Source organism: Semicossyphus pulcher, unplaced genomic scaffold (genome assembly GCF_022749685.1).
Source record: "Semicossyphus pulcher isolate SPU_LCO1_2020_fin unplaced genomic scaffold, fSemPul1.0.p SCAF_28, whole genome shotgun sequence".
Lineage (NCBI taxonomy): Eukaryota > Metazoa > Chordata > Actinopteri > Labriformes > Labridae > Semicossyphus > Semicossyphus pulcher.
In genome coordinates this window covers 716,673-739,331 of record NW_027211702.1, presented here as the reverse complement: position 1 = coordinate 739,331, position 22,659 = coordinate 716,673, and the positions used below count along the sequence as shown (strand labels likewise).

General features: G+C 39.2%; 1 protein-coding gene across 2 annotated transcripts in view; it reads right to left on the bottom strand.

Moving 5' to 3' along the window:
- Positions 1 to 1,047: 1,047 nt before the first annotated feature.
- Positions 1,048 to 22,659, bottom strand: part of phf24 (PHD finger protein 24) — a 30,380-nt gene continuing 8,768 nt past the window's right edge. For both annotated transcript variants that reach the window (XM_069677089.1, XM_069677090.1), the window contains exons 2-8: positions 19,703 to 20,121; positions 17,258 to 17,443; positions 10,367 to 10,445; positions 9,044 to 9,246; positions 8,196 to 8,362; positions 3,846 to 3,923; positions 1,048 to 2,582 (exon numbers count right to left, since the gene is read on the bottom strand). In XM_069677089.1, coding sequence (XP_069533190.1) covers positions 2,486 to 2,582; positions 3,846 to 3,923; positions 8,196 to 8,362; positions 9,044 to 9,246; positions 10,367 to 10,445; positions 17,258 to 17,443; positions 19,703 to 20,119 — 1,227 coding nt within the window. In that variant the 5' untranslated portion in view covers positions 20,120 to 20,121 and the 3' untranslated portion in view covers positions 1,048 to 2,485. The remainder of the gene's footprint in view (positions 2,583 to 3,845; positions 3,924 to 8,195; positions 8,363 to 9,043; positions 9,247 to 10,366; positions 10,446 to 17,257; positions 17,444 to 19,702; positions 20,122 to 22,659) is intronic.

Sequence of the window (22,659 nt, the reverse complement as noted above, 5' to 3'; positions counted from 1 at the left end):
TTGCTGTAAGCTGGAGCAGACGACCCTCTTGACATACATACTGTATATGTGAGATTATGTGGATAAGATATTCAGGAAAAGCCTTGTGTTCTCTGTGTAATGTAATATCTGTGTTTTCACACTTGATGAAGTAATTTGCCATGCAATATTTTCTGCTCTAGACATTTGGAATAGTTAGCTGAAGGAAATCAAAGTGAGCGAGCTGATAATTGGCTAAATATTTAAAAACTTTTATTGAAACTCTAATTGACTGTTTGCTAATCTCCGCCCCCACAGTTACTGTTGCTACACCTGTCATGTTTTCCTGTCTAGCATTGCACATGTGCAATTTCAAACTGATATTGTGGCAGATTTGCCACATAAAACCCCTTTAATATTCAAAGGAATGGCTCATAAATAAAAACAATCTTTTCAAAGTAAATAAAAACATGCTTTCATTATGAGAATTTTAGCAACTGAATGCTGTTGCTAGCTAGTTGGCTAGCTAATGCAAACCATCAAACTCTAACTCTGACTTGGTTGCAATAGCTGTTTTAGTTTTACATATTTGATTTGTTTTAAAAGAAAAAGGAGATACAGAGATGAATAGCCAATGAGATAGCTAAACTTAACACCATCTAATGCAATTTTTGATGCAGCTAAGAAAAGACCCTCTTAATAGAATGAAAACAGATGTTAAGTTCCATGTGACTACAATGCTAAGCAGCCTCTTGCTACATTAGCAGTGTGGAATAAGTCCCAAAAAAGTGTGACTTAACCTCTCCTTTTTTGTCTAAAGACAATATCTTCTTCTTTAGTGTTTAGGCAATGCGGACTGCAACAGTGAGGACAAGTGCCACTGTTAGCATGCTGTTTATTAGCGCTAATGAGTCATTCAATGTTCTTCTTTTTGTGATAGAATGATGATATGACAATATTTATGATTACATTCAAATTGTAATTATCAATTGAATTTAACAACATTTGTATGTAATGTATGTAATTACAGCTATGGGTATAATATTTATGGCACTGATTTAACCATTTTACACATTACTTTGGTCAAGGTTATAGTTTGGTCAAGTTTATTTTTTGTTGGCATTCATGCTTAATAAAACAAGAAATGACACACAACCACGATTCATGGAGGAGAGAAATGCCATGCATTTATTTCAGCACTGTGACATATCCCTCAGACCATCACCATTCATGTCACAACCTTTTTTCACAACCTGGCAGACCTGTCATTACATGGCATAAACACTACATGATCCTACTTGTTACAGCATGTTTCCAGTGATTCTATGAGCAGTTCAGGTGCATTTAAATTGTTGTATAAACTGTAACATTATAGAATTCCAATCACATTTCTTGAACAGTGCTTCAGCAAATTAAAAAAGGACAAATGTTTGCACTACATCTCCTTTCGGCATTTCATTACATGGATAATCTCATACAGTAGTTCATCTACAGCTCATTCCCACCGTGCAAATAATGACACTAGAACAAGAGGGCAGATGTTTCCACCTTGTCAATGTGCAGCTCTGAGCACAACAGGGACAAAATGTATTATATGGCAGTATATACACATCAATTAATGGGTTAGCTTTCATTAACATTCATTTCACAACCTTTTTCACAGTTAGTACTTCAGAAGAACATTGATCCTTAAATGAGTGGGGGAAACAGAGGGTATATCAGAGGATACAGGAATAAATACAGCCTTTTAATGCATAATAATTTATACTGGTATGTATAGCAGTTCTCATATAATATAATGGACGCGGATAGCTTTCATTCCTGTTTGGTATATGTTCTGGTAATTGCAGCTGCAGGGTTAATTTCCTCCCAGAAGTCTATCCCCTTATCAAACACTACAAATAATGAAGTTGCATGTGCCTCTGTGCAGTGTGATTATCAATTTTGATGCCGAATAACAAAATCCCATTACAGTAGCAGGTAACAATTACTAGGACACGATGGAATGAATACTTGACAGAGTAACAGCCTGTCACACTAACGTACCCACATGGAGAGGTGTGTTATGAAGCAGCAGGGCCATAGAGTGCAGTATTGGTCATTTAATACAGAGTGTGAGCATCTTAGCAGCTTGTCTGATTGTGTGCACAATTTTTAACACTCAAAGCTTTCAGAACTGACTTACTAGCCGTGAGTAGGTGGCTGTCTTCCTTATCCTATCTCACATATTTGTTAGAAGCCGTCATATTTTGGAGTTTGGTCCTGTGACAGCTGCTGTCACTTGCGTCGTCTGTGTGTCAGTCAGCGTGTGTGTGTTGTCAGTGTTGTGGGTTTAAGGTATCGCAGAGGAGGAGAGATTTTGTCGATGGCTTGATCTGCTGTCTCTCGTCGCTTTATCCAGTTTACTCAGTTGCCGTCTCTATGTCGTCGTGTCATCACGTCTATCTTCCCCAACTCATCTGTAGACTATAGGGCACACCCTCTATCTCTCTCCCTCTCTCTGCTGGGTTCATTGGAGGATCCTGGACTATAGAGGCAGACGGATGTGCATGGCAGAACTATTGGGCCGCGCAGCCACAATATAGATGGCGCTCTCCTTTAAAAAGTCTGCCCAGGTCACTGGCCTGTTAAATAAAGAGATAACATTTATGTATTATTAAAAAAGACTAGTTACTGTTCTTTTCCATGCAAGATGTGTGAATAAGGTTGTGATAATAAGGGTGTCAACAAAATATGAGCAAAACCAACAATGAATTGAATGCAAAGTGTCGCATCCATAGTCAAAGTATGATATATGTAATTCCTCTGTGCCCTCAAGCTCTATTGTTGAGCAAAAACTAATACAATACATCAGTGAGCCACACTGCTGCACTCAGTGACATGTTCCATTACATTACAGTGAACATGGGTGCTGTCCAATTATTTTCTGAGTCAATCGATTTATGGCTTAGCAGGAAGTGGAAGTTGGAAAATACTAAGAGGCAGACTAACACATTTTTGGCTTTCATCCTTTCATGGAACTTTTGATTATCAGGAAAAATATAGAATATCACAAGCAGTTTCCTGGCCACACTCACATATAGACTTCTGATCGTTATTTACTGATGATAACCAAACTAAATACTGTAAGGGAAGGCATTAGAAGATGCCACTTTTCAGTACAATACACTAATCATGCTGTGCAAATCATTTGTACATTATCATTACTGTAAATATTGGGCTTCTGTTTCTCTTTAATTTGCTTTCTCCTGCTTTGAAAATTTGGTTATAAAAATTGTTTATCAAACATCTTTCTAAGCATGTTAATGCTAATTAGTATTCAATTTAATAAGACTCTTGCGTAGCTCTCTTTGTAATCATTGGTCCCTGTGGATCACTGACTGAAGTTCTGGTGCATTAGCTTCAATTATTGCAAAATCTGGTAATGAGGCATAAAGAAAAGTCTCAGAAGTGATGATATGCCAAAGAGGATTTGTCTCCATTATCTGGCGACACTTAGAAAGTGAGTTCCAGGTCATTTGCGGGACCAGCAGAGCCGTCATGCTGCTGACTCATTGCAATGTTTCAGTCAAAAGTTATTCCACTCTTGCTGCCCATGAAATATTTATTTTTGTTTGCACAGTGGGGGGTCTCTGTGGGGTCACAACAACCATGTGAAGGCTGGTCCAGGGGAAAAGTCTGACTTATTCTAACAGGGTGAACAAGTTTATGTAAGTTTCACTGCTCAAAGGAGTCTGCAGGCTGGCAAAGTCTGTTAGAGTTAAAAGCTTGTGAGAAGACTTTCCCTAAAATTGGTATTTACTGCAAGGCTGTTTTATAGTATGGTATTTTTCAGTGCCATTGTTTCTCGCCTCAGACGAACTCATGAAAAATATGAGAGGACAAACCTGCTTTCATCAGTCTTGCTCCTTTCACTGCCAGAGCTGGCCGGACTGCTCTCACAAATGGGGCCAACATGACTTATACTGTAACAAAGGACAAAGAATAAAATGACAGAGAAAAGTTTGAGTTAGCTTTTAGGCTACTACAACAGTCAATGAAGCGACAGGTAATTTTCTTGGGCTGAAAAAGGGGAAAAACAAGAATATTTGTTTTTTAAAAAAGAGGAACATGTTTTGTGTGTCCACACCAAAATTCTACTCTTACAGTATTTGTTTCTGATTTGTCTTTAGAAATGGTGTACTTGTCAAAATAAAATGCGAGAAATGTTATAAGTTAGTAAGAATTTCTTCTGTATTTAAGACAATTAGCTACTACAACAACAGACTACTTTTATTTCCAGATGGCTGTCATTAGTGATTGGCTATTGGTTGTTCATGCCTCCTACACAATCACACAGACAACTGTCATCCGTCTGAGGAAGCGACTGCCAACGGTAATTAACACAAACATCTCTGCAACATCTTTCAGCGTCAGTTTAATTGTACTCAGTTCCCCACTGCCACTGCAGTAATGGTGGCGGCAGATGAGTGCAAAATACCTAAATGAGCCACCTGATTTGAACCTTCTGACTGATGCCTCATTTGAAAGTTCCATTTCACTCTCACACTGTAGGTCGTGAATTTCTATAATCCAGCGATCAAAGAGAGAAGAGTTTTCCGACTCATTTCATATTTGCTTTTTAATGAGCTTGAGTGAGGCTGCATTTTAGTTTTAATGTGTGGACCTGATGTGCACAGCACGCACTCACACCCTTTTGCTCCACAGCTTCCTCTTACATTGATAAGTGAGGCTTTTAAACAGAGCTCCCCTAGAGAGAACAAAAGACTTTCTTTTGATCCCTATAATTAGAGGCCAGCCTGAATCTTATTCATGCAGAAGAAAAGCAAGACCTGATCATATAAAGGGCTCGCAATCTGCTCTTCAAACTACATTCGAGCATGCATTTCAATCCTGCACATTCAGAGAATCTTCAAGTTTGGAGTTAAGAGTGCTCTCTCTTTTTTTTCCGAGCCTGCTTTTCACTACGAATGAAATCTAAATTGAGAGGTTGTCTGAGAACACTTGAGGATTACAACGTGCTGGAGGATGTTAAAGTGAGGAAAAGGAGGCAAGCCATGCAGTGCTGAGTCACACTCACCCACAATTCATAGGAGAGCAGAGTCCCATGAGTCTGTGGGGAATGCCGTATGACGAATAGGTGAAAGGGATGGAATGGTAGAGCAGATGAGATTTCACAGCAGAAGATGAACACGTGCACACACATGAATACACAACCAGTAAACAGAACCCAGTGGTGGAAAGCGTTTAAATCTTCTTTCTAATGCAGGGCATTGAGGTTGTATTGACATTTTTTGCATGAGAAAATCTGAAGACTTTTTCAACCTCTGATGCACACACACAATGCGGCACAGCTACACAGTGAGCACAAACAAATGTAACCTCATCAGAGTCAATCAGAGCTTATTTTCCTTTCATTATCACTCTGATGAGGTCTGTTTGGGAGTGTAAAATGGAAAAATTAGCAATATCTAATGTATTGTGCAATTTTGTGAGAGTTCATATCGAATTTTATACCATAAATAATGTAAAGAATCAAGACCAGGAGATGCAATTTCTGAAGGTAATGATGTTGGATTTTTGTTTAGATTGTATCAAAGAGGAGTTCAGTTCTTTGGTCATTTTCGAGGCTGTACTTTGTGGTAGAGTTTCACCAGATTGCGTTATAAAGTCTTTCCTTTGATCCAGAATCAACAAAGGCTTCACTAAGGTACTATTTGTTGCAGGGTTGTTGTATTAGATTGCCCTATTCTGTACATGTGTTGAAGTTATTGTGTCCATACCCAGTGGCAATTTCAGGCACTGCGCCTTGATTGATCTCAGCCAAACAAAACAAAAACAGCTCTGTACTGACTCTGCCTTAAGAGCCTCCAAAAGACACAGTTCAAATGAGTTCCAAGCAAAAGCAAGCAGCACCATCATACATGACAACAGGCCTATATCAGTAACAAGACTTCTCTCACACTCATCAAACTGTAGCAGCACAGAATACTTAACTGAGTGTTACTGTTAGTGCCTCTTGTATGAGTTGAGGAACCATTTACTTTTCAATTTGACTTGTTTCGACTTGATTCACGTGGACACGCTTGAAATACGTTTGACCTGATAAATGAATGACCGTTGTATTATTCATCACAAGTCCCTTTGCTCTTTTTTTGTCAGCCTTCAACTGATATGAGTATTTGTTGCCTTCTGCACAGAAAACAATTCCTTCTATTCTTCAGTGATCTTATTGAGCTGAAAGGTCCTCTGCAGCTGGACGGACAAACAACATTTTTACAGTGCTGTGTGGCTTGTCATACATTTTCAGTGTCATCATAATGTGAGAGTAAACAAAACTCCAGCTCAGTGTGGAGATGCCCACCAGACTTCCAAAAGGCTCTTCAATGTATTTGGGTCTGTGCTGCATGACCTTGCGTGAGGAAATTCGTAGTTACCTAAAGAGTCAAGACTGTGGTTTTTGTTTTGGCATCCAGGCCAGAGGACATGATGTGAAACACAAATGCATCAAACTGAACGACAGCAGGGTTGTTGAACTTTTGCTGCTATGAGTTCTTGCTATGCATAATCCGTGCTTAATGTATAATTTGAGAATTCTATGAGCACTTAATTCCTTTTTTGATTTTCTTAACATTGTCTTATTATTTTCTTGGAAGCAAAGCATAAAGGTATGCAATTATCCTCAATCTTTCCGTGTCAATCTTCAAAGTTTAAATGAGCTTTGCTGACTTCATACAAAAAAGTTTAACAGCTGGAGAAATTCAGCTCTGCAACTGTGTGCAGATTTGAGTTCTCATTCATTTAGATGTAGATAAGATTTATTTTATTGTGGTGATACTGCAAAAGCTACTGTATGGCTGTTTTGTTGATTCACAGTTCACATCTCCCCCTTCATCATCGTGGTCAGAGTACGTTGGTGAAATACAATTAGTTGATTGGCTCAGGTTGTGATTTAAAGCCTTTCTCCTTGAAGGAAATTTGGCAGTGTAGATTTACAATATAAATGTCTTGCAGATTTATTCAAATGTCATCTTATCCAAATGATAAACAATCATTAGACTGCAATAACTCTTTTTATTATATGGAGTTGTTTTAGTTTAAACCTAATAAATAAAGCCCAACCTTCACTTTCTTTAATCTCTTTGTTTGGTCCCTACCAACTCCTGGGGGAAATATCTGGCTATTTATGAGCAGTTGGTGTACAGTGGGTTTTCAGAGCTTTTTGCTTGAATCAGCTGTTTGCTGCAGGTGAAAAAAGACCAATACCATAAGAGCTGTGAGAGATAAGTAAAGTTATAGGCCAAACAGCTCATCAATGAGCTGACACTTTCTCTAAACTCAGTCAATTCACAATTGTGATGATAATTCTCTGCATCGTCATTACCAAGACCAGCAAATTTCTGTAGGTCACATTGTTTGTTAAAATTAAGCCAACAAATGAAATAATGACATGGGTTATTCATATAACTAATCATTAAACATGTATAAGTACTTGTTAGAATTAGAAATAGTGTTTTAAAACACAAAAAACAAATAAATGTAGCATGCAGCTTTTAGAGAGTGTATAAGATATGATTAGGTGCTATTATGTAGGCCTAATGTATGTTTGAACCATTCCAAGGCCTATGGGATGGTTATCATGTTTCAAAGTTAAGGTTAAAAGCTTAGTTCAGCAGCCTATTTCCTTACTTTAAAAGTGGACCTGTAACACAATTATGTAATTTCTCACAGGCAGCACAAAAGAACCTTTTAACTCAGAGAGACAGATCTAGCGTCATTGCTTATTTTGACTCTTGCAGGATTGCAGCCACACAGAAATCTCGGTATCACTGAACACATTTTCTTTTGTCTTGACTGATGCTGAAAAAATCTAAATCAAATATCATTTCATACATTGGGCAAGTAGATCAATTTGTCGTCTACAAAGCAATGAAAATTGAGAGTTGCTTTTGATTTTGTCAACCAGAAGAAGCATATGGAATAAGGAAAGAACACAGCTTGTTATCCTGCTTCCAGTCTTCCTTCTCACTGTCTCTATTCCCTAAACAGCAGAACCTTTCTTTCCTCTGCCAACTGGAGTTTGCATACTGATGAGATCCTGACTCCTCAAAATCCTGCCAGACTGCTACACAGATATGCACCTTTTATCTCAGTCTAGCCATGGAATACTTTTGTTTTTTCAAAGTATTCAAACTAATATTTTACAGAGTCCACTGATTCTACTTTGGTGTGCTTACCTCACATTGCAAGATTGCGAGTCTTTGTTGAGCTTGTGAAACCAGGACTGCTGGGCCTGGCGGCATTCTGCTCTTGTGATCACGCCTTCTTTATCCAGGCCCAGACCCAGGAACACTGATCGTGCCGTGTCTCTTTCCTTGGCAGTCAACAGACGCACCATTGAGTTCTAGAAAAAAATGATGTGTTCAAGATTAAGGCTGCCTGGAAGTACTGCTTTAAATCACTTCCTCATCAATTCCTGTCCTCTTTTATGATTTTGATTGTTGGTAATTTAGTAGCCTTGATTGGTATTTTTTTAAGGCCAAATTCTTTAGCCTCAATTGCATTATATTATCTTGTCACCCCAGGGTCAAATTTAATCTAAAACAAATTACATTTAAACAGTTTTGAATAGCTTGTGTTTTATTAAATTCTGTTCCTTAAGTCTTTTTCTCCTAGTTTCCAAGTTTCAAACTATTGGCTGTGTCTTGTGAACCACTTCCAATTCTAGAAGCTCACAGGCCACCAATTCTGAAGCTCCATTGTATTTCAGGCTGCTTAAATCTGAGAAAATCCAAATCACAGCTACACCACTGTGCGGCCAAATTACATATCAAGAAAAATAGATTAAAATGTGTCACATTAGGACACCAACAAATTATATAAAAAAAGGTTACATTTGTCAGTATGATACCCTCCAAGTTAAACTTTCAAAGATCGCAAAGGATGAGTCTTTGCATTGGGTGCATCAAAGTACACAAATATCCCAATAGTTCTTCCTAGTTTTATAGCAAAATCATGTAGTATAAACTGTTTTATAGTTTTGTTTCGAACATATTCAACTTGTTTCTTCATTTCAATACTTTACCTCTGTGCGGAACTTCCTCAACACTGCTAGAGACTCAAAGTAGAGGAAGTCCGACCATTCGATGTGACCCTTCTTCTCAGGGTCCAGGGCTGCAAACTGGGCCAAGACCTCCTCTTCTTGCTCATCAGTCAGGTCCTTATCAAACTGCTGCTTAGATGCAAAGTGGCGGTACTGCAGCAGCTCATCTGACACCAGGCATGACTCTACAACAGCAAGGAACAATTCATCACATCAGACCTAATTAGTCACAGAGCAGTCTTCCAGATATAATTAACTTATGGTGACTCATTCTCTACAAAGGCAAGACCACCTCCTACGGATTGTCCTCCATCCAAGCTGTGGAATAATACCACACATTTAGAAGTTAGGGCAAATAATGCAATAACTCTGACTAGGCAACGTGATGAAAAATTCAAGGGAACAAACCAGTGTAGGCAGTAGACTTCTCTGTGAGGTGAATACATTTCTGACCAGTTTCACCAATGTGTTTCTTCTGCCAAATGTTGGAATGAAAGTTCATTAGCCTAATAGACCAAAGGGGGAGACAAGTCCTCAAGTAGCAAAAAGATGCAGTGTAAGGGAACAGAGGCCTCTTAACAAATTAATCCTGCCACAGTAGCACAGCATCACGCAGGAAAGAAAGAGAAAGAAAGACAGTAATGAAACACAAAATGTTTCTTTCTCAAACCCTGTCTTTAAAGACATATGGTCGGGATAAAAAAATAAATAGCCAGCATTTGTCTTGTAGAGGGCACCCAGGTGCTCATGCATGAGTGTGTTATAGGTTCGGTGAAGGAGAAACAAAATGAGGCTGATTAGGCTTATGGAAATATAGAAAATAGACTAACAGTCCGCAGCTTTGGCTCTGTGAGTTGGTACAGTCTGTAGGCACAGCAGTGCTATGAGCTAAATGCTAACATCAGCATGCTAACATGCTCCCAACCAGGATGCTCACATTCTTCTCTTTAAAAAGTGTAATTTTACCATGTGCATGATATTTAGTTAGTGAGTTAATATGCTGACATTTACATTTGACACATATTACTACAAACTATTTACCTCAAAGTACAGCTGAGGCTTTTGGGAATGTCCTTTCCTATTCTGTTGTTTAGTCCTACAAGTGATACTAAACCACAGTTATCATAGTTCAAATATTTCAGTCTGGGCCAGTTCTCAAACAATGTACCAACTTACATTGCCAAACCTAAAAATATATTTCTAGTTTATCATGACTGCCACATTTTTTATAAAATTGACAGTGTTACCACCTTCAGCTACTTTTAAAAGAAAATGTATTTTTGTAACCCAGAGTCAGTGACTCACCTGGAATGATCTTACACTGCTTGAAGGTCTCCATAAGGCTGTACATCTCTTCCTCTGTCAGGAGTAGATTCAGATTGTCCTGCAGAAAAAAAGATTGGAGATTAGAAAAGACAATTACTTTAAACAATTAATTGAACCTCACACATTTTCTTCTACATTCAAGTGGTGTGATTCTTGATGTTTAATAAGTGAGTGTGCTCTTATCATAATTCATGATATCTTGAATATATATCTTTTAATTCATGAATCCATGTTGTGGAATGTTCTGTTTCCAAGGTAATTCACATGATGTGCCGTTATATCAAACACTCTGTTCCTTATCATCATAATCATCATCATAAGTAAAATAATTTCTATAATTTCTATTTCTATAAAGACATTTGAGTATGGAGTGCTTGGTATTTCATAACAATTCATATAATGAAAAAAACAACAACTTGTCATTGTAATAATATGCCATGTGCTTTGCTGGAATGATGTGCTTATTCCCTGCAACAATTGAATCTAGGTGTCTAGAACAATGAACACTTTTCCCACTTTAATGGCAAAAGTGTTTGCTTATCGAATATAATAAGTTGAATTCTTGTATATGTACAATATGTACATCAGTTTGTTATGTTGTTGAAAAATACCACATGATCGCAGCTACAGGAAATGAAAGACATGTCTGATGTTTAGGTGCTTAAAATCAACATTATTTTCTCTCCCTGGTGCAGACATATGAAATCCACAGGCAGGAGACACTGATTTGAATATTTATATTTGTATATTTTTGTACATTATTTGTCAGATAAGTGGCATGATGTTACTTTAATGATCCCTTTGGGATGATTGAGGTAAATCAATTCCAGTGTGTTTACTTAATCACTGTTACTATCTGCCAGGGCTTCATAAAATCTCTATAATAAAATCTAGATGAAAAGAACGGGTAATAAAAGGCAACACGATAAAAAAGCACATATGTCAACGTTTGAGATCATGTTTTCTAAATGTGTATTCCCAATGTCTACAGCACAGGATGTGAATACATGGTATCTTGACCAATAGTAATAATGAACAGTAACACAACACAAACACCAAATTTCCATTCGAGTATGAAATCAATTCTGGGAGCTTATTAATTCGCTATTCAGGGATATTTTGCCCTCATTCCCACAATGCCGCTGACTGAACTCCCCAGCCTTTTCTGTGCAGAAAGGTTTAATTCACTCACAGACAGACATGGCCACATGCCCTCATTATATGATCCACTGGAAGCTCAACATGTGTGGTAACAGGCTGTGTGATCTCCTCCTGCGTTTCTTCAACCTGTCATCAGGATCACAGTTACTGCCAACGCCTTGCTACCACACTGTCTGCAGCATTTACGGATAAAGTCTGTGCACTGTATGTGTAAGCAATTATTCAGTCCTTGGTTCTGCTTGTCTTACATGATATGATGATTTTTTTAAACATAATTTGGAGCACCCTGATGTATAAAATCTCAATACACCGGAAAATACTCGCTCATATGGTTTTCCTTTCCTCCCTTCATTCATTTATTAATTTGTGTTCAGTCATTAGAGATTAACCAACATACAACAATATTTGCCGATCAAGTAAGATGCAAAAATTAAACTCCAAGCCATAGCAATAGACCCATGCCCTGTCTGCAACAATCAAAAAAAGTGTAGAGAAACAGTCTGGGGCAATGTGTCCTTGTAACAAATTCGAAATATATCATTTAAACGGAGTGGAACTATTAGTTTAAAGTGCCTAAGTGGAGTGAGAGCTATCAGCACAGAGCAGCCAACATAGGGCTTTCACATTGAAAAAGCTTTCATACTTTTTTCGCATTGCTTTGTACGGTCTAGTGTCTACTCTCTGCAGTTTTACAATCACAGAGGCCATTGAAAACACCGACACGGATACATTCCAACAAAGGACAGCCAGTGGAGAATAAAATACGGTAATATGAAATATGAAACAGTGCTGTGTCAGCATAATGATAATGTCTTCAAATCTATTATTGATCACATATTTAAATGTATCTCACGGAAAATGTATAACAATCACAGAGGCTTGAAACAGTTTTCTGTCTCTATCAGTAGCTCTAACTACAGATATCCCCCTGAGCTTTCAGTTGGATCATATTCAAAATGATATGCTTTAAAACTCTTTAGCATCTCTCTTATTTTGTTTCTGTAATTATTATATTTATCTCAGTGTTCAGTGTGTGTGCTGCATCTCATTAATATTATGATTACATTTAAATACCACAGGAATTCCAAAATTATCTATTCATCAGCATGTGACTATCATTCTGAAAATCCAAATGAGCTGCAAAAATAAGCACAAAACAAATGATAACACTGTCAGCAGGAAACCGGTAATGGACATGATAACATTGCAGATTTCAGATGCACAGAAACGATGTCTGGTACAGAACAAACAGATGCTATAATTATATTGTTGTCTCAAAAATCTGTACCCTTAAAAGTGTTTTATCTTCTGACAGCATCTGCAAAATAGGTTCTTTGAGACTCAAAAGGCCCCTGGGACAGTAGGTGTAATAATAACACGTTCTAATCTTATTCAGCTTGCAGAAATAGATATTTCAGACTATCCTGTTCAGAGAAATAACAGCGTTGATCAAGTTTTCAAACAGATTTTAAAAAGCCATATTTAGTCTGATTTCAAAGCTGCATGAATACAGATGTCTATGTGAACAATAGATGGTGTGAAAGGTGTCGCTTGCATTATAATATGACGACGCATAAATAATAAGAGAATAAGCGTCCAACCTTGCAGTTCCCCACATGTCTGTTGTGCATATTTGCCACTTTTAGCTCATTGTTTCTGCTCTGATAAGCCTTTTCACTAGCTTCCCAGAAACATCTTGCTACTAAATAGCCGAGTGAATAAAAGGAGAGCGAGTATTGAACTTTCAGCATGGTGGACACAAGTAGGACTCAAAATGAATGCTTATCTTGCTCCATGTCACTTACATCCAACATGTATGCTTTTTTAATGCATTCCTTCACAGTGACTCAACTTTGAACTTAGCATGACCCCAGGATCTTTTCCCTTAGCAATTCTTGGAACTAGCATAAAGCATAAAAATGCAGTCAATGCTATCAAAAGGGTCACTCGTGGTCATGAACCCTTGGTGCATCTGATTGGTGCCATTGAGCCATACATGCAGCAGTTTGCTTTGAAGGCTGACTGTATATCCACTTTCAAGGAAACTCATCCCGTCTGCCGGCAGCCGTCCTCAATGCCTGTGTGAAATTAAACGTCAGATACACAGAAGGGGGGGATTTGTAACAGCTGACTGATGTGTGCTAACGAAAAAGCTGCTTTCCCTCCCTCCCTATGAGGACTAGAATGCACAATTCAAATAAAGATTTTCTCTCTCCCCCTCAGTGAATTGTGTCCTTCCACCCTCCATTCCTCACACACACTGAAGGAGCCAGCCAAAGACAGAGGACCCTTCAGTGTCCTCTCTCAGATTGTGTGAAAACGTCCCCCTCTAAGCACAATTTTGGCAAGTGATTTTGCTTCTCAGGCTGGAGAAAGACAGCAGAGCACCTACTCCACTCTGAAGGGTCCTCCAGCAAAAGCGCTCTTCAGCTGTTTATGTCTGAATTACAACAGATTGCTTTATGCCTCCTAACAGAGCGGCGTTAACCAGAGAGGCATCAGTTTTGGCATTGTGGTATGAATTTCTGAGAAACTGGGTTATTTAAACACAAACTGATTTAATTCCCCCCCTCAAAAAAACATGATGTATTACAGTTGTGTGGAGTAACAGCTGCTGTAAAAAGTGGGATAACTCACCATTCACAGTTGCCTGCTAGAAAGCTACATCAAAGAGCTCCCATGTCCTTATCTCACAAGTGCTGAACAGCGTACTATAGTTAGCCACTGTCATGTTGATGCTTGTAGGCATTTATACCATTTATACATTCATCCCCCCAAACTCTGGAACTTGAGCTGGCAGACAATCCCCCTCAACAACGATGCTTTATATTCCCACAATTCTCACACATAAAAAAGAAAAGTGCACTTTGAATCAGAGCAATTTTCACATTACAACAGCAGTTTTTTTAAATCAATATTACGTTGTAGCAAGTGAAGGTTTAGGGCAGCAGCAGTAACTTCCACCTGTTTCGAAGGCAAATGTTGCCAGCAAATTAAATTAACTGTAGTTAATGAATGTGGCTAACTTAGCATCGCTGACAGTTAAAGGAAACAGAGCCATTGTTAACTATATTAGTTCCACCTGTGTATTTCCTGCTGTGACATGTCAATAAGTCTGAGAAAAAAGGCTACTTGTTGTTATCTGTACATTTATATAGAAGAAGAAGAAACACATCTCTGTATTATTTTTGATGTTTGAACAAGATAGAAGGAATGGGCTCTGTCTGACAGCTAGCTAGCAGGTAGCTCAGCAGTTGTCTAGACAAAGTGACTGACATGTGGTAAACAGGTTGTCAAAATGTCCCAGTGAAACTTTTGAGAACATCATATCTGGACTTCCAGGATTGCTTGCTGTGACAGCACAGACTGTCTGTGAAGCTAATGTTAGCTCAAGCAGCTACAGTTTAGAGCTGTCAACTAGATGTTGTCAGTCTGATGTCAAAACTCTGTGATTGCTGTGATTGAAGAGTAAGTCCTTACTCATGTGGTACTGAACATGGGCTGTGTTCGCAATGCCATACTAAACTAGCAGTAAGTACTGATTTGGCCCAAATGTAGTATGTAGTATGCAGTATGCAAACAAAAGCAAAATGTAAAGTGTGCCAAAAATACCCGGATATCGTACAGTATTAAAAAATCAGTATACTTGAAGTATACTTCAAAAATCTCCAGTATGCGTCGGACCAGTCTGCCTCGCCTACTGTATAACACAATGCAAAGCGCTGGAACGTCACAAGGGCAGTTGAAATAGTAGAGAGTAGCAGCATTCCTGAAGAGCGGAAGGGGGCGCTATAGCAAAAGAAGCAGCTTTTTGCTATTGGCAGGCTATTGCTTACTTCTGCTTTCCAAAACTGGAAACTGGCGCCTGGCGTTGCATACTGCAAAATAAATGTGAACAGCTCCGTACTACATACTACCGCCGAACGCACTATGTTGTATCTAGTATATAGTATCCGATTTCGAACACAGCAATTTTTTCATGTTCAGCGCAGTTTTGAACGCAGCCCCACCTAACTCCTCCATCAACACCCTAATCAGGCCAGGTAAAAACCTTGGGCCTTCTGTGTGTCTCTCTTGCTCCTGCCTGGCATGCTGTTGTATTGTTGGTGTTGCTGCAGGTATGTAAAACTCCCATTTAAATTGTAGTTTGTCTTTTTAAATGTCTTTTTTAAGTTTTTAATGGGATCTTTAGGGCGGCTGTGGCTCAGTAGTAGAGTTGGTCTTCTTTCAATCGGAAGGTCGGAGGATCGATCCCCAGCTCCCTCAGGCTACATGTCGAAGTGTCCTTGGGCAAGACACTGAACCCCAAATTGCTCCCGGTGGCATAGCAAACGGGTATGAAAGCGATAACTGATTGACAGTTGGGCACTTTAGGTAGCGGCCTCTGCCATCAGTATGTGAATGGGTGAATGTGACATGTAGTGTAAAAGCAGCTTTGAGTGGTCGCAAAGACTAGAAAAGCGCTATATAACTACAGTCCATTTACCATCTTTGCTTTTTTTGGCTTTAGCTTTACTGTTACATACCTTGCTCTGACCCATGGTTCCTCTGCTGTTGCTGAACAATCCCTCATGAAGCCCCATAGTGATGAGTAGGGGGGCTCAGCATGTGGTTAAATTGCAGAATTTTGAGCTTTGTTAATTTTTGTGTTTCATTTCAGGCTGACCTACCATAATGCTGCTGCTTTTGCCCCCTTTTATACGCTTTGTTTTGACCTTTTTTCATTGGTTCTTGCCCCTTTTATAGTACTTTAGAGTAATTGCTTTGACCATTTTGTTAAGTTGGTTTATTTGAGATTATTTTACCTTTTAACCAACTGGGTTTTTTGTGTTTTCTCTGTTTGGTTGTTTAGTTCAGAAGCTGAGAGTCACTTTGTTGGGAGGCTAGCCACCTGTGTTGAGGTCCCTGCACCTATTGCATGTGAGTTCAGAGCACTGCAATGGGACACAAATAGACTGCACCAGTGGTTGCTGTGAGGATTGCTGTGTTGCACCTAAGGTGAGTAAGCGGTAGCACCCCTGCACTCTCCTCAGTGTAGTCTGCATCTCCTCTAGTGGCTTCAGCTCAGTTTAGATTAATTTTGGACTGGCAGCTGTAGCTTTTTAAGGTCACACTATATTTAAAATTTTGTATCAGGCCTATTTTTAGATATTGTTATAATAAAGAATCATTTTAATTAGTTGTGTAATTTTTCAACCTGTCTAATCCTCCTTTCCTTCCCTGTAGCTCCAGTCCCATCTCATTTAGTGCTTGTCTTTGATTAATTAAAATATTTAATTTCTTTTCAACATGTCTCTGCCTCATCAGTAAAGGATGTGTGTGCTTTATCAATTTAAAAGAATAGTACTGTATAGAACTTCCTGGGGTGCACGTCCCCATGACCTCCGACCTTCCGATTGAAAGACAATCGACTCTACCACTGAGACACAGCTGCCCCGCTATCGGCTATCTGATTCTATTTGTGGAAAAAAGCTTCATGCATAATTACAACGTGAAGTAAAAAGGTTCTGCTGCTGCTGCTGATTTAGGTACTTGCATTAACAACTGTCAGCAAGGTCGTCTCATTGTCATGAGGGAGAAACAGGATGAAATTGTGACGAAAAAAAAAAGCTTGGGTTTTGTCAATACTGAATTCTACGTGATGTATTTTTCAGCATACTATATCCATGCATTTACATGTAATGGTGACAGGGAGCTGTGCAGACTTACACAATAGTAGCAGCTCCAGCCAGTAACGGTGTGGGCTGTATCTCTCATCTCCTGCAGGGCCTCGGCACGCAGATAGCCCAGCTCCCTCAGGCAGCCATCGTGGAACACCCGAGTGCAGATCCTGCAGGGATACAGGTCGTCCGCTGTCCACACCTCGCACACGTCGCACATCTCATCACTCGGTGGCTGAGTTGAAAACAGAGTTGTCAGTCAGATTATGTCATTCACTGAACAATTCTTGGTGCATATTATCTCGCTTGCACACTACAAACACACAAACAAGCACTGCTTTATCTCCTGTCCATCAAAGCTCTGAATAACATGCCAGGAGGAAAGATTAGGCGTCAGTCCATCAGTAGTAGGAGTGTGGTTTGATGGTGGGTCATGTATTGTATAATGTATTAGTAGTTGGTGTGATGTTATTTGCTCATAGTGTTGGATTATTAAGACAGCTATGCCTTTAACATTAAGATTGATATCAGTGCCCTTGTCTTACATGTGGTCATGTCAGTCTTTCTCAATCTTGTCTGTAGACTTGATTTATAGCCTGGATGCACTCAGATGTCAAGCCAGAGAAGATTACTAACCCTGGCTAACAACAAATACAGTGAGTTTCCATCCTTGCTGTTTTTATATCTCTAGTTCAGCAGCAGAGCACTGGCTTTAGGGCTGTAGGCACATCACAGCTAACACAATGTCTTATTTCCCAAGTCGCAGCTTATCCTAGAGTTATGGGCCACCTCTTGTGACCTGATGGCTCCATTAACGTCAACAAGCTTCCTGCCTTATAGTCCCAGTTCAAATGCGAGCTAAGCTTTCAACAGGGATTTACACTGGCGGAGGAGTTCATTCTTTAACTTCTCAGGTGCATAATTTCGTCTTAAAATAAGGACTATCAAAGTGGCTTTGAATTTTCATTACACTCCACCGTAAACACAATTTTAGATGTGTGTTAGAAGCATACAGACTAAAGCTGGTCTTAAAAATGTTGGGGCATAGAGGGCATATGTGTTTCTTTTACTGGATCAAGATTGTAAAGTAAATTTCTGGAGTCGTTACATTGAGGATTTATCCTTTGAAGCATGATTATGCTCAGCAACTTTCCGCCTGTTGAATTATGAGGTATCTTTTATGCAAAGTTGACTTTCTGATTTTCTATGATTAAGATGTTTCTTGCACATATGGTTTAAAGTTCAGGGAACAAATATTAAATGGAAAAAATAAAACTGGTCCCAAAATTGATCCTTGAGGAACGCCACACTTTACATAAGAATATAAAGGGAGAGTTGCTAATGGAGATGTAAAACTTAGAATGTGACAGAAGGAAAACCGATTCAAATTTAACCCATTCAAAGCCTTTCCTGGCAAAACCATCCCATATTATGAATTAGTCATTGGCTGGGCTTAGTCATGGCTTTTTGTCATTTTGGTTGAAATCATTCCAATTGTAGATTTCAGGTCAACTGTTTGCATGGGGTGTGATCCATTACAATCTGTTGTTTACATGCGCCGACGCATTTTATCACAACAACTGTGTGACAAGCGCACATTATGCATTCGGTTTGCCGTGTTTCATATCAGCTCAAGATGCAGATCTATCATCTGTTCAGTGCAGTAGTTGCCGTTGTTGTGATTTTGGGTCAATTTCAGGATTAAAATTTCAATTGTTTTGGGCCTTTTTATTCTGATTGAGGTATTCATATGGAGCATTTTTATTCGGTTTGGGCTTTTAAACCAATTATAATCGGAATGTATAATCCAGCAATGATAATCCAGCTGTTGTGGTCAAGATCCCTGTTGTGGTAAAATAGTCTTTCAAAATTCCCAAATAGATAAGTGTTATTCTTGCAACATGAATGCTTTTATTTCTGTGCCGCTTGTTTAAGTGCAGCATGGGCAGTACAGCAAGATTCCAGGCGATGTTTACTCTTTCCAAAATAAAAAACCTGATGGTGTCAGTGCTGCCAGTAAACTCTATTCTCTGTTAGTCAGTGTCACCCTGGATATGGTCACCTCTCTCATCCAGCCAAAGCAGCCCGCCTACTATATGCACACTGAAGAGTCCTCATGCACAAAAACAACACACCTCACAGTGTAGGAAAAAAAGCCTTGCAGAAAACTACTTCAAACACATACTTTCTCACCTTCAACAAGGGTGTTTAGATAAAGCTTAAGAGTCCCTTCTCAGCCTGGCTGAACTGCTTTGTCATAATGCCTAACTTGAGGGAGAAAAGGAGATAATACGCTGCTGTTGCTATGGAGATTCTTTGACATCTTGCAGACATCTCTCTAATCCCAGGGCTTAGGGATTAAAAATGTCTGTTTTGTCAAAGTAGAGGGTATTTTTTATATATATTCCTGCTTCAAATAAAACGCTGTTCATTTATTCTCAATGAGACATACAAGGATCACCAGCCACCCCTCTGTTAGAACATCACATAATACCTGTTCTTTCTTTTCCAGCTCCACCTCTACTGGCTGGTCATCATCGGCTTCTCTTTTGGGCCGCACATAAGCAGGCGGTGTGAGCTGATGAGTCTTGTCGAGATCTTCAGGCTCCACTCCTTTCCCGTCCCGTAACCTCGACCAAGCCTCCTGGTTGACCTTACACTCATCTCTGGCAGAAGCCGAGGCCTGCTGGGAGGTCGACGGACCCGCGCTATTGTCCGTTTCCTCTTTATCTGCTTCCTCTGTGTTCTTCTCGTCAGGACTGGCTGAAGGTTTGGCTTCAACTTCCTCCACTTCTTCTTCTGCCTGTTTGGTTATGGCACGCTCCTTAAGGCCTGCCTGGAAGGCAGAGACGACGGCATTGCATTTCTGCACCTTCTCCACCTGCTGCTTCTTTGACATAAGCACTCCCATGGCTGCAGACAGATGGAGAGAGAAAGATACAGAGAACAGTTACAGAAGTATGGTGCTTTTGCAATTTCATCATAACCCTGACTATTATAATGTTTAATATTCATGAGTTAATATCAAACCAAGTTAAATAAATAAAGTAGGGAAAACAGCCCTGAATATAATTTATTAAGATAAACTCAGAGTTCAGATAATCTGCTTTGTGTGGATGTGGTTTGATCAGATTTGATTGAAAGTGCTTGCAGCAGCAAATCAAAAAAGGCCACGGCTGTTGGCAAAATGTTTTTCAAATTTTCTTTTATTCTGATGAGATGACCAGTAGGAGGAATACAGAGTAAAAAACTCTATAAATCTCATGACATAACCACACCCTTGGCAAAACATTGTATGCTGATTTGTGACCACCTAAGGAGCTGATTGAAGAAAAAGGGCTTTTAACTAACAATCTAGGGCTACCTAGAATATATGTCCATGAATATACAGTCATGTACAGTTCATAGATAAAAAAATGTCTTTGTTCCTGAGCACAGATGGTAAACTAACTGAAGAACTGGTTCAATCATGTTTTTGTTGTAAAAGATGTAAGAATACAATAAAGACTAAATAACTTGCTGCAGTCAAACACCGAGATGAGATCATCATGCAATGAAATTATTTACCCTCTTCTCACATCGTACAACTGTATGTACTCACCGAACACCTAGGGCCCTTTCAAATCCCCCTAATCTCTTTCTATCAGCAACAGTGTCCCTGAACTCATTTCCTTCTTACTTATAAACACTGCTCCTCTGTTCCTGCTCCTACATTTCTGTAGGCTCAGCCAGTATTTCATTGGAATGCTCAATCCTCATGGCGATGTGGATACTGAACAAGAAGAGGTTTGGATGATTCAACTGGCAAATATAAAGGTACAAACTATGATAGTAGGTCCCACTACAACTAAACTACAAAGCATATTTCTCAATGCACCTGGTACAAGATGTCAAACCCAAAATACAACCTTAGAGGCCCTGTTATCATTTCATTTGCTTCAGACCTCATAAGCAAACCTGTCAATGCTGCTTCATACAGGTATGTTCCTCTTATATCATAATGAAAGAGGGTTGCTGTACATATTGATGCAGAAATCTATACTTTGCTCTAATGTGTCTGTTGCTCCCCACATCTCATGAGGCATGTCATGAATCTATGCTCCAATAACTTACTACTCGTCATTGTTCTGAGACATCTGATGGTGGAAACAGTAACACTGACAAACAAAATCATTAAGATTTGTGAGGGTTTGGAAGGTCATGTATCCTCATTATTATGACATATGGCCAAAATGACAAAGGAATTATCCATTAAGATGAAACAACATGATTGACAAAGTATATACAGGATAATCTCAAAGATCATTTAAATGTCTGTTAAGTTACTATCACTGAATGAGGTAACACAATGGTGATTGAGGCTATGGCCCACTGATGAAAGCCTTTGCATTTGCAGCACTATGGACTTTCATGGAAAAAATCACAAGCAGCCCCAGTTAGTGATGCGTTTTCCATCACCCAGCAGTGGTTGGTCTGCCAGAGAGGGTAGGCGGAGCTAAGAGGCTGCATTTTCCGGTCTCTGCAAGTGTTGCGAGTAAACAATAATCTACTATGGCTGAACAAACAGAGAAAAGACCGATGACTACAGATACAACTTAAAAAATAAGTGCAAATCCAAGGAAAAAGAAACAAATTTGACGCTCAGATGAAGGCAAACCGTCTCAAAAAGAAAAGCGACCGTCAGCAAGGAAAATCAAGAGTCACAGCCAGAACCAACCGTGAACACACGAGACACTGTTTGGATATCTGGGAAATGTGCTTCTGCAATTACTGTTTATCGCCAGTGCCGCCAAAGAGAACGAAACTGAGATCGTCAGGATTACCACCTTAACCGTGGTAGTATCTAGCCATTCAGATATGTTTGGGTTTATATTTCAATTCTGGTAGATTGAAAGGATTGGTATTGTTTTTCATTCAGAAATGCCCAAAGGAACATCAATTTTTTGCCTTGTGAGGTGTTTCCAATTTCCTGAGCCAAATTTCCTAAATTGGTCAGGGATTTGTACTGGTGTGACCTTCTCCCCAAAGGTCACGCTCTTCACCCTGTTGGCCTGTGAAACACATCACCTGTTTTCTTGCCGGTAAATTAACCTTCCATAATAATGCCAGAAGGCCACACTTTGCACAGAGAGTCCCAGAAGTACAAACTGTTGGTTTGTGTGCACAATATAAAATGTGTGCTTTATTATAATGATCCCACAGTAGAATACTCGTATGCTGCATCAATCACCACAACCTGCTGAGTTCAGCTAGTCAGTCTCTTCAATTCTGCCTATTCACCAAATGAAATGACTCAAGATAAGATAACATCATCTTTATTAGTTCCTGAGGATCATATTAACAGCACTCTCTCTGCAGGTTTTCGATGAGATTTTGAGTGAACATATTTAGAATGCTGAGCATGTGTCTAAAACGGCAAGACATTTTGTTTTTATGAAAAATGTAAAGATA